The sequence below is a fragment of the Chelmon rostratus genome, chromosome 11, assembly GCF_017976325.1.
Source record: "Chelmon rostratus isolate fCheRos1 chromosome 11, fCheRos1.pri, whole genome shotgun sequence".
In the NCBI taxonomy this organism is placed as follows: Eukaryota; Metazoa; Chordata; class Actinopteri; order Chaetodontiformes; family Chaetodontidae; genus Chelmon; species Chelmon rostratus.
In genome coordinates, this window is record NC_055668.1 from 1,552,738 (window position 1) to 1,564,900 (window position 12,163).

General features: G+C 41.0%; 1 protein-coding gene across 1 annotated transcript in view; it reads right to left on the reverse strand.

Moving 5' to 3' along the window:
* slc2a15a (solute carrier family 2 member 15a) overlaps positions 1-12,163 on the reverse strand; it is a 29,214-nt gene that overhangs the window by 3,127 nt on the left and 13,924 nt on the right. Inside the window, exons 5-11 of the mRNA XM_041947561.1 lie at positions 11,908-12,053; positions 11,208-11,340; positions 10,599-10,786; positions 5,833-5,943; positions 4,721-4,822; positions 4,530-4,605; positions 1,493-1,620 (exon numbers count right to left, since the gene is read on the reverse strand). Of these exons, the coding sequence (XP_041803495.1) occupies positions 1,493-1,620; positions 4,530-4,605; positions 4,721-4,822; positions 5,833-5,943; positions 10,599-10,786; positions 11,208-11,340; positions 11,908-12,053 (884 nt within the window). The remainder of the gene's footprint in view (positions 1-1,492; positions 1,621-4,529; positions 4,606-4,720; positions 4,823-5,832; positions 5,944-10,598; positions 10,787-11,207; positions 11,341-11,907; positions 12,054-12,163) is intronic.

The window sequence follows — 12,163 nt, forward strand, 5'->3', positions numbered from 1 at the left end:
TGTGCCATGGAAGAAGTATGCAAGAATGTAGAAGGCAGAGCACTGAAAACTCCTTAAGAGGACCAGCATCAACAAGACATGAAGTTCACATGGGATGAGTATACAGGAAACCTGCACACAGACCAGGACTTACTCTTTGACTCTCACCACTCACTGGAGCTTAAGTCAGGAGTTGTCGGGGCCCTGCAAAACCGAGCTGAGAGTGTACCAACCAGTGCCCAGGCCCAAGAGAAGGGCCACAAACATGTGAGGGACATACTTAAAGCTTGTGGATACCCTAGACCTTTCTGAAAACAACCATGAGATCCAAGAAGAACACCAACACTGTGGGTGGTGAGGCAAAGGACAATAAACACAACATCGTCATGCTATATGTGTCTGGACAGTCTGCAAAACTTGATTTTCACTGCATCGCTGTGTTTTCCAAACTCATCCACACAAAAAACAAGAGAAGCTATCTAGTAGCAGCCCAATGTTGTGAAGAATGCACTGAATTATTTGTAGTGCAAACTAAACAACTATTAAAAAAAAACATGGTTCAACACAGGAGGGCCAACTCCTCAGGTCGACTCAGCAGTCTGCCTACACCTGAAAGATTTGGGACATTCATTCAAGGACAGCAACATACATAGGGATAGGGAGGATAGATAGTTTGAAAGAAGAGTGAAGGAGACTACTTATGTAAAAAGAGAGAACCCTCCCTCAACAGTAGAGGAGGTCTACAACACTACTTATCAGCCACTTACAATGCTGTCTGTTCATCCCTTCAGGAGATTTATCCACTTTTCACATCTGGCTTCATGGGACAACTCCAACGTCTTTAATGACTGCCGCTACAACAGCCAGGAGCACTACGAACCAGATGCCATCAATGATCTTGACAACAACCCCCGCTCAGTTACAATAGACGCCATTTGGATGAGCGGCAAAACACAAGTTTCTACAACCAAGCCCAGTTGCCCGAGACTCAGCCCCCCTTTGATGCTACTGTGGGCTCACTTATAACTCTTTCCCAGTGCAGGAAAGAAACATAACATGTTAGAGGTTCTGCATTTGTTTCTACTTTGGTGACAAGTTTCTGATGGTAAAATTGGTCAAGCAGATGTGATACCACATACCTGTATCAGCCAAGACAATCAATATAAAAGAGGAAGAGAGGCCTCTTGTGGCCTTGTGTTTCAGACATATACAATATGACTAACATCATCCCTGGTTGGATCTGTGGTGCCTGTCACACTCCTCTCTCTCATTAGGAAAAAACAAACCTAGTGACCTGCTGGCTTGAGGGATGATATACATAAAAAAGTGAAAGCTACATAGTCATAACTCTGACACAGTCATTTATTTCAACTCCAGGTATCCTGTCTCTTGCAGTGGAAAAGGGCTCTTGGTGTCTAAGGAGTGCTGGGGGCCTCTGATAGTAAACTAACAGCAAACAGGGCATGGGTATGAAGATTTAGGATAGAGAACAGCTTGTGCATGTAGTTTTCACCTGTAAGAAGGGGAAGACGAAGCCCACAGTGAAGTTGGACAGCCAGTTGAGTGATCCTCCTACTATGTATGCTGCTGGGCGGTGGGACTGTTTAAACAGCTCTGCTGTGATCAGGAAGGGAACCCCCGCTGGAACAGAATGACAGCAAAAGACAGAAAAACATCAGTACAAATCACAAACATGTTGTGTTGAGTTCACTGAAAGGCGCAAGCGAGAGATTTAGTGTTGCACTTCAGTTACATTGGGCCTCATGTGAGAGACTAAACATATGAATAATGCAATTATTAAATGCTTAATTGAATTACCACATTTATTTGCAATTATATCATAAAATGCTTAAATATATGAATAAATAGATAATTCTACTTAATAATTATATATTAAATAATATATTATAACAAAATGTTTACATAAATGAAACAAATAATTATGTAGTTTAGCTTGTCAGATATAATAAAAAAACACAAATTAAATCAGACATTAAATACACAAATGTATTTGTGTGTTAATTTTCTAATTTATACTTTAATTTATCCACAGTGTAATTTGCTGCATCAAAACAAATAAATCTGTCAAATTCATCCATCAAAAGTCAGGGACTCCACCTGCGATTGGTGGCTGAACTTGAATCTCCTGCTTTTGCTTAATTTAAGATGGCAGCATTTGGTGTGGATTTTCATCAAGTCTTGCTTGCTACAATGGCAGACCTAATGGATGAAGCCGAACAGATGGAGACAATTTCCAAAGCCTGTGCTGTAGGAAGAGAGAGGGCTACAACAGCAATGCTAGTCGAATTGGCCATCCTTCTTTTAAATTTACCATCTGACAAAACTGAATATCACGTGTTATTTATTAAGTATTAAATTATATAATTATGCATTCATTTATTTAAGCATTCATTAGTTATGTATTTATTTATTTTTGCTTTGGCCTTTAAAACCCTCCATACCATTTTAGTCATTTTAAATATGCACACAAAGCAAATAAAAATTGTGTTGTTTTTAATTTGTTATGTTTACATATGTATGCCTCTATAACTAGAACTACAGTTATACTGTATCAGTATAATATTCCCAACACAACAGAGATGGTGTCTGCTGTCACATCATATAGAAATTGATATTAATTGTTATCCAAAGTCACTTAGCATTTAAAAAAAAATGTTGTTTTTTGCAACATTTTAGGAGAATACTGTCACAACATGTATACTTGCAAAGAAAAAATAAAAACATATTTATCACTCAATGTACGATGCTGTGGGAAACAACTAAAATAAAATATAGGGGAACATCAGCTAATCTTTTTAAATGCACAGTATGTGATTCCCATGGCTATTACAAACTGAATGTTATTAATTAACTTTAAATTAACAGATTGGTCAGGCTATATGTAAATATTAAGATTAATAGTCTGAGCTAGAGCTACAATGTAACATTCCTAAAATTAGAGACCCCTTAAGAATTTTGAAGGTATGACCTGCAGAGGGAGGCATTTAATAACATAAAGCAACCAGAACCCTGGCAGACTAACCAAGTCAGTGATACTGTTTATCAACTGGAAAGTGGAGAGGTCAAACAGAAAATGCAGGATTAAGTAACCTTGTACCGAAAAAATAAAATCCCTTTTTAGTTGCAAGCACACAGATATTTCCTCACCTCCTACCACAGTGGTATCGCTCCACGCAGAGGGTTAGGGTTAGTACTGGAGCTAATTGTCTGGGTTTAGAGATAACTCTCACTGACATTTCTGCTCCACCATAATAAAATGGTTACTTTTGGATCAATCGATTCATAATTACTGAACTGACAGAAAATCAGATGTATCCCTTGTCAGATGGTAGCAGCTTGAACAGGCTGTGGCTGGGGAGGGTACTGTCTTTCAGTACCTTCTGGGTTCTGTGTAGGCACCTCACCTCACCTCACCTCAACTCACCTTCCCTCACGAAGATCATTGATGCTCAGTAAATCCATAGCAGTGATGATGATGACCTACCCTGCATATCCCATGCCACTTTGTAATGTCAGGATGTTTTCTAGTTCTCTTTTGTAAAACATAACAAGATCTTGGCAGGGGAATTTTGCCTTCTTAAATTTCTGCTTCCTTTAGCAGGATGTGTGATGTCCATGACAAGTTCTCTGTCATGCTGATGACAGGAGCCTAAAATTGTTCGACTGCTCCACTGATACAGACACAGGTGTGTGTCTTTGCCTCCTTTTTTCTAAAACCAACGATTACTCCAGTTTCCTCCCGATTTGAATTCTCATCATTCTGGCCAAAGTTGGTTTGAAGTTCACAACAGAGTTCTTTTTATTCTATCCAGTAAAGAAATGTAGATTATATCCCTTGTATCATGATGCTGTTGCTGTTCATCTGAGATTTAACCAAATATTAGATCACATAGGTTAGTTACATCATGATTTAGAATGTTTTCCTTGAATGGAGATACTGTAAGTGTCCGGCCTCATGTTTGTCTTAGAGCTGCCATGATGCCTGAAATCATCTCAGATGAGAAGGGCTTTACTGACACTTGCAACATGCATCTTGCATAGATTCAGGATGGTGGATCGCAGTGGCTGTGTTGTTCTGGAGGTACTAATGCATTCCCTGCTAATAATTATTAAACAGAGAACAATAATAAGGTTTTCATTATGTGTCAGACTTATCTTCCCTGTGCATATACAATAGAAGCATGTACACCTGCACTTCTTCTGACAGCGTCACACTGTGTAGTTGCCTGGAATGTGGAGAAATGCTGTGTCTGTTTAGAGCTTTAGAACAGGCATCTCAAACCGGTTCCATAAAGGGCCGCGTGGCTGCAGGTTTTCATTCCAACCCAGGAGGAGCACATCAGGCCAACCAATCAACATCAAGGGATCACTTAGTTGTCAGCTGAAGACTGAGATCAGCTGATTAATTGATTCCAGCCTGGTGTGTTCCTCCTTGGTTGGAATGAAAACTTGCAGCCACGCGGCCCTTTATGGAACCGGTTTGAGATGCCTGCTCAAGAACATGCAGTACAACATGCAGAGCAACTTGCCTGGACCGATACAGAAGCCAGCGATGATGCCAACCACACAGCAGACACTGATGTAATGCATGAATGATAGGTGAGCCTGCAGGGAGAAGAAACAGCACAACATGTAGAACTCAGTCTCATCACATTTAGTTATTTTCTTTAATGGGAAACTTGACCGTATCCTCTTCTAACACTGCTTCACACACACACACCTGTAATACCAGAGCGAATGTAATTCCAGCACTGCAGATGCCCATCATGGCAAAACCCCCAATCATGAGAGGCCTCCGGCCCAGCTTCTCAATGGTGAAACACTACAGGAGGAGACACAAAGCTCATGTCAAACACTGTGGAATGAATACACCCCACAGACACAGAAACACACTGTATACCTCAGTGAACCTTAATATATCTAAAGCAATAACTCAGCATTTGGGAAACACTTATTTGCTTTCTTTCTGAGAGTGAGATATGGAGACTGCAATCAATTGCATTTGTTTTTGCTAATTACAGAACTGGAGTGGTTAGCCTAGCTTAGCATAGACTGGAGGCAGGAGGAAATAGCTTGCCTGGCTCTCTCCAGTTCAAAAACACACCCACTAACACCTCTAAAGCACACTAGTTAGCACATTGCACCTTGTTTATTTAACACACAGAGTTTTCAAAACCACATGACTTCTGCGCAGTGTGTCTGACTATGTACAGGCTGCCAGATATAGTTAGCATGTACAACTTTACAGTACAATACCAATTCTGGCAACCTCTCCAAACAAACAGAATGTGCAGTGACTGTGTGGACATCACATTTACTTCAGACACGTTCAAGTACCCATTTTGTAATACATATGGTTTTCCAGAGCAAGGTCTGATATGATGATATGATGTGATATGATGAGAAGATGAGACAAAATCTACCTAATAAAACATTTTTTGAAGTTTGTTTGTTAATTTTTAAGTTAGCCAGTTGGATTGATTCTGGGTTTTGTTTTGTTTGTTAGTGGCCTACACAGCAGTGTGAAAAATGTTGATTACTTTTGTGTTTTGTTTTTTTCTGTCTTTTATCCTTTACTGTGAAGCACTTTTCTCATGTCTGTTATGATATCAGCCCTAAAATCAGTTCTCTCAATGACATTTAAAAATGATGAATATTGAAAATATTGAAATATATGTCACTGCTGATGATGGTTAACAGACATGTGATGAATTAGTGGTACGGCGATGTAGGTAAATGTAGGTAAATAATGAAAAATGCACTGGTGCTGTAACATTGATGAAAATACCACCAGCTCCAGTATAATTGCACCTTTCTAACTTGTAAGCTTACCCCAATGAGTCCAGCGATGATCTCTATAATTCCTGTTCCTGCTGTGGTATACTGGATCTCAGGCGCTGGGATACCTGCATTCGCAAAGATGTCATTGGTGTAGAACCAGATCTGTGGTGGGAAAAATAAGGGCTTAAAGATTAGGTCTTCCTTGGTCTGCCATGTTATGTGTTATGTCAGGTCATGTTGAGGACCAGTGCTTCACTTTGCAGTTACTGTGGCCTCTTGTTTCATGAACCAGTCGACTCTGCACAAATTACAGTCAAGTGTGACATGCCCAGTGCATCTGGGTGTCACAATTATCTTTATGATAACCATCTAAACCTAAAAACCACTGTGGTGCCACATATAAACTAGAATTAAAACTGGGGTTCAGTTTTTGTGTCTGCACATGGTTTTGTTTAGAAGAAACCATGTCCACTTCCACATGAAGAAAGCTTCGACAGATGCATTCAAATGGAAACCGCGCTCATGCAGGTTGCTCCTCTTCCAGAGCTTAATGGCAAAAGATTCAATCGACTGCGTTGCTGACTGGCTGGCCAGGCCGTTCAGCAGACCTGCAGTCACCATCTTCCTGGTCTGCTGTCAAACCAAACCACACCATGCGGCCACTGAAACCAAGTATCGTCTGTCCTGGTTATTGATTTTTCCAAGCTCGGTGGTTGTGGAGGGGCAGCTCGGCAGCAACCTGCCCTCCTTTTGCTTGGCCTGTCCACTCTGCCCAGAAGCACAGCTGCGATAGCCGAAGAGGTCCGTGTGTTTACTGGGGAAACTACAGCTCACAATGAATCAGCAGGCTTTGGTTATAGGTCTAGGAAAAGATAATGGTTTTGTTTAAAATACTACGGCTCGTGAGGAGGAGTGACCCTCATGTGGGCAGTCTCCATGGGAACACAGCCGTTTATTTGTCACACTGAAGTTGGCATGGTTTCATCTAAACTGGGTTGGAAAAGTGATTAACGCCCCCAGGGCATAAATGTTATCCTTGTGATGATTCACAAATAAATGTTTTGTTTCTGGGGAACCACTATAAAATTTAGCCCAAATACCAGTTTGCCAGTTAAGAGCTGCCCACAGCAAAATAGAGCTCCATTTCAAGATTAGGTGACGTTAATTCATAAAAAGTTGAGCAAAATGCACATGAGCATTCAATCTCATTCATTGTAATTATCCACTGGCATGCATTGCTGTCTGCAACACTGTGTCTTTTTTGATATTATCACTGGGGAAAGATATATTAGACATGCTCCGAATCATAGCAGCTTTAATGCTGTCCACCATTCAAGGAAGTTTTGTTTCATGAATAGGACAGTTAATGACAGTGACAATTCGAGGACCAGGTAGAGAAGTACACAAATCTGGCATTAACTATTACACACACACACACACACACACACACGCACATACACACACGAACACACACACAGCCCTGTGTTATGCCAAGAACTGTGCCAAGGCTTGCCAACTGTCATATGTACTTAGGGCCAAATACCTCAAGCGTCAGCCACATTCACTCATTCAGCTCACTGAATTATCATCATCATCACTACAATCATCAATATTATTATCATCACCATCATCATCCTTTTCTTCTTCAGCATCATCATAATAACTAGCATCATCATTTTCTTCATCATCATTATCATTAGCATCACCATCATCATCAGTTGTCATTGTCAAGTATAGTTGTCACCTTGGTCATCATTACTACCATTATCATCTCTGTTATCATTATTGTCTTCATTATTATGGTCACCAACATCACCTTGATGAGGATCATCGCTATCATCATCATCGATTATATTGACTGATTTTAATTTATATTAATTTCAGTATATTGTTAAGTATTATCCTTTCTGTTCTAGTATTGCTGTTTTCATCATTGTCATCACCACCACCAGCAATATCACCACAATCCTCCTCATCCTCAGTGCTGCTGTCAGTAAGTGTATGTTTCAGTACTGCTCAGGTTTGTCTAGGTGCAGCTAATTAGCAGCTAGAAATACAGCCCAGAGAAGGGTGTGCTAATGAGTTCCACTCCAGGGCTTACAATGTATTGCTTGCCAGACAGTGGCAGCGTGACCTCACCTCACTGATATCGTGATGTTTGGTAGATGGGTACCAATGATGTTGTGAGCAGTTTTATTCAAGCACTGCAGAGCCCTCCTGTCCTGAGCCGTGCACATCCCTTGCCAATGTGTCCAGTCAGGGTAATTTATATTGCTTCCCTGTAAAAGTGGAAGTTGGCTGGGGAATTTGGGGTTCTTAAGATTCCTCAAGAAATATGGTCATTTCTGAGCTTTCGTAACCAGGATGGAGATGTATGATATCCATGACAGGTTCTCTGTGGTACTGAGAACTGTTCACCTGCTTCACCTCAGCTCCACTGATGCTAAGAGGAGTGAGATGCCTCTTTTTTCAAAAACCAACAATCAGCTTGTTGGTTTTGTTGAGGCTCTGCAGTAGGTTGTTTTCTGTGCACCTTTCCACAAGATGGTTGATTTCCTCCTGATATGAATTCTCATTATTGTTTGAAATCCGTCTGATGATGGAGGTGTTGTCCGCAGACTTCACAACAGTGTTCTGTCCATGATGGGGATTGTAGTCATGGGTGTACAGTGTGAACGGGGGGTGGGGCTGAGCACACAGCCTTGGGTGACTCCCTTGTTCATCACTAGAGTGGGGAAAGTTTGACTGTCCTGAGTTTGCCAAAATTTCATGGGGGAGGGTGTGCTGAAATCAACAGCATTCTGATATAGGTGTTATTTTTAAGGTCTATGAAGACTGAGTGGAGTACAGTGGAGATGGCGTCCTCTGTGGATCTGTTGGTTCTGAAGCCAAATTGGTGAGGTTCCAGGTTGGCTGAGATGTTGTGTTTGATGCGTTGGAGAGCCAGTTTCTCAAAACACTTCATCAGAATGGGAGTGAGTGCCACAGGATGGTAGTCATTCAAACTAGAAACCACAGATTTTTTCTGTACAGGGGCGATGGTGGATATCTTGAAGCAAATGGGAACGCTCTCCTGTGACTGTTTTATGTTAAAAGGTTCAGTAATAACATCAACTAGCTGATTAGTACATGTTCTTAGTACACAGCCAGGGATGTTATCAGGCCAAGTATCTTTACTCATATTCACTCAGCAGAATTCTTCTCACATCCGACACATATTGACAGTGGCCGGTCTTCTGGACGCAGAGCTGACATTACAGCTTTGTAGAGGTGAACAAAGTGAGCATAGAATCAGTTCATCTGGTAATGTGGCCTAACATATGATGTGGGTGCTGCTGCTTTTGTAGTCAGTAGTAGTCTGTATTGTCTGTCAAATATCTTTGGTGTTCTTGGTATTGAGGTCTCTCTCCAGTCTCTGCTGATATATCTGCTTTGCCTCCTTGATACCAGCTTTCAGTCTTTCACAGGACCGAAAAGCAGCTGTGTGTCTCCATCAAGAACAATCCCATATTACATACACTGCTTTCAAATGGTCTCCCAACCCCCAGTCTCTCTGATCTCAGTTACACAGTCATCACTTGCATGGCACTCACTACAGCACATGACCCTGGACCAGACCCACACACTACAAGATTTGAAAAAAATGTTGCATCATGCTCTTATTTTTAAAATTACAGTGCCAGAAGGAACATCCCACCACTTCATGTGATATGCACATGTGAGAAGTTTGCCTTCACCCAGGAATTCCACCGGGCACAGCTGCATCATGTTCCGGCCGTGACACAGTTTTGTACCGTAGTGTATGTGGCTTCAAACCCCACCAGGACCATTTTTAAAGCTTAGCATTTTCCTGCCTGATTTTTCTGACTTGCAGTTGCTGATTTGGTCATATATGCTTGGACCATGATTTCTTTTTTTTTTGGCTGTTTTAATTGTGTTTATTGATGATGTATGATCAGGAATCTGCACAGAGTGTTTTATTTTGAAAATTTACCAGATTCTCTACACCTTCCCTGTGTCTGACCTCCTATCTGGGTGAGTCTGCTCTGTGCAACTTGAGGTGTCGTCTGTCAAGAACAGACATATTCTCTGTGGAGAGCCGCTATTGATATGGTTCTTAAATGTGTATGGAAGAGGCCTGGTGGAATTGTGAACATTGTCTATCATGGCAGTTCCACCAGCTCTATGGGACACATCACAGATGGAACACGTCCAGTGGAATTTCAGCATCAGGAATTAAAAAATTAATAAAGCATTATCTTACAACTTTTGCCCTGATTCCAAGAAGGCTTGGATGTTGTGTAAAATGTATATAACAGAATGCAATCATTTGCAAATGAGCTGAGTTTACTGTTTGAACTGTTTTACAAAGTGGTGAACCTCGCCCTTGTGTATGCTGGATGTATAAACACATAGGTGTTTGTTAACAACTTTAGGAATCCAAATGTATTATATGTAAGATGTGTTTTTCTTAGATTTCAACTCCTAAAGTGGCAAAAAATCAATTAATGCAACTTTTATGTGATTATCATCTTAGAATATTGCATACACCGTGCATCAAATGCAATTTTGTGTATTTACTTTGTCCCACTGTACAAACATTTCAGCCTCACTAACTCTCTTAAAACTGAAACACTGTTTGATGCATTATATGTGCTTGGACATTTATAGACAGGCCATTTTCTCTTTGGGGAACCACTTTAAAATGTGGTGAAAATGTTGCCCTTATTACTAAATACTAGTGGTAGTTTCAAAAAAGGCATGCTGACCCCCTCTTTTTCTATGTATACATTACTTCATTTTTAAGGAGCCCTTACAGCATCGATGCCAGACAGCTGCATGCCGATGTTGATGACCACCACGCTGAGCACCTGCCAGCGGACCGTGTCATCCAGCAACAGTTTCCAAACTGACAGCGTCTCCACTGACGACAGGGAGCGCTGCTCCTCCTGCATCTCTTCAATCTCAGCCTGGATGTTACACTTGGCTCTGTACCACTTCAGAGCTGAGAGACGGGACAAGAAGCAGCATGGTAATAGCACATTATAGAAAGATACAATGGCACATCTGAAACACAAGTCATCACAGTTAGATCAATCATGGTACTTTTCATGTAACACTTGCAAAGTCAGACCAAATAACAGTTTTTCCATCAGTCATCAGCATGTTTAATTTGTGCCACTATATTTCTATAGTGATGAAACACAGCTGTACCTCTCTTGTGAAGACAACTGCCACAGTGCAACAAAAGAATGCATGTCTCAAAATATATTCTTACTAAACTGTGACTAATCACAAATGATTTATTTATTGAGCCAGTTATGCACACTAAGTCTAATGTAATTGGCAACGTTAAACCTACACGGTGTTCTGTTCTTCCTGTAAAGCTTCAACTTGTTGATGTGCAGTAGTGCCACAACACTAACCTGTAATGGTTGCGTGGACGTTGTGTTTTTCCATTAGCAGGTACCTTGGGCTTTCTGGGAACCATGGCAACAGCATCAGTTGGATAAATGTGGGTACCACCACCACTGAAAGAAAGAGGGGCCAGTGCTCCTCCTGTAAAAGTGACAGGGAATGTTACTGCCATCATCATTGATTAAAAAGGGCAGCACTGATGGTGTAATGGCAACAAAAATGTCATTTTACATTTGTACAAAAGATAGTGACACAAAAGTTATAAGATAGATATCAGATGAGAGATCAGATTTTGGTTGGTGACATATTTATTTTACAGTTAAAGACTACACTGGTTGTCTATGGAAGCATTTTATCTGAATATATTCTAATAAATGGTGGCCACCTCAGGACATTCCAGGTCAACCTCAGGCTGTGCTTTGTCAGCTCAGAACTGGTAACCCTAAGCACAGCAATAAGAGGGACACTTTGTCTGGGTGAAAGCCTGGGCACACATTTACCATACACTGTGCCTCAGAACTGACCTTTGATCACAATTACCTTGTCTACTGCAATAGTACTTGTTTTTAAATATACAAGTTGTGAAAAAAAGTTTTGAGTTTGATCTTTGAGCCAAGGTATTGCTCAACACCATCACCAGATGGTCACATGAACTTTACTATAATCCTCTCCACACACTGGGTGTTGTTGAAAAGCAGTGTTGACTACCTTTCCTAGAAGCTCATGGAGGCCGAGGATTTGTGCGGTGAAGACGCCGGTGCCGATAAAGATACTCGGCATGAGACCCAGGAAGCCTCGGAGGTTCTTAGGTGCTATCTCACCCAGGTACATTGGTACAACACTGAGAGAGATTCCTGCAGGAAAGACATGCAGAGAGGAAGATCATGTAACAGTGCACTGATTTAGTTTGATTTAATTCAAATAGAGTGAAAAAATATGTAGTATCTGAGGAAACAGAGCTAAT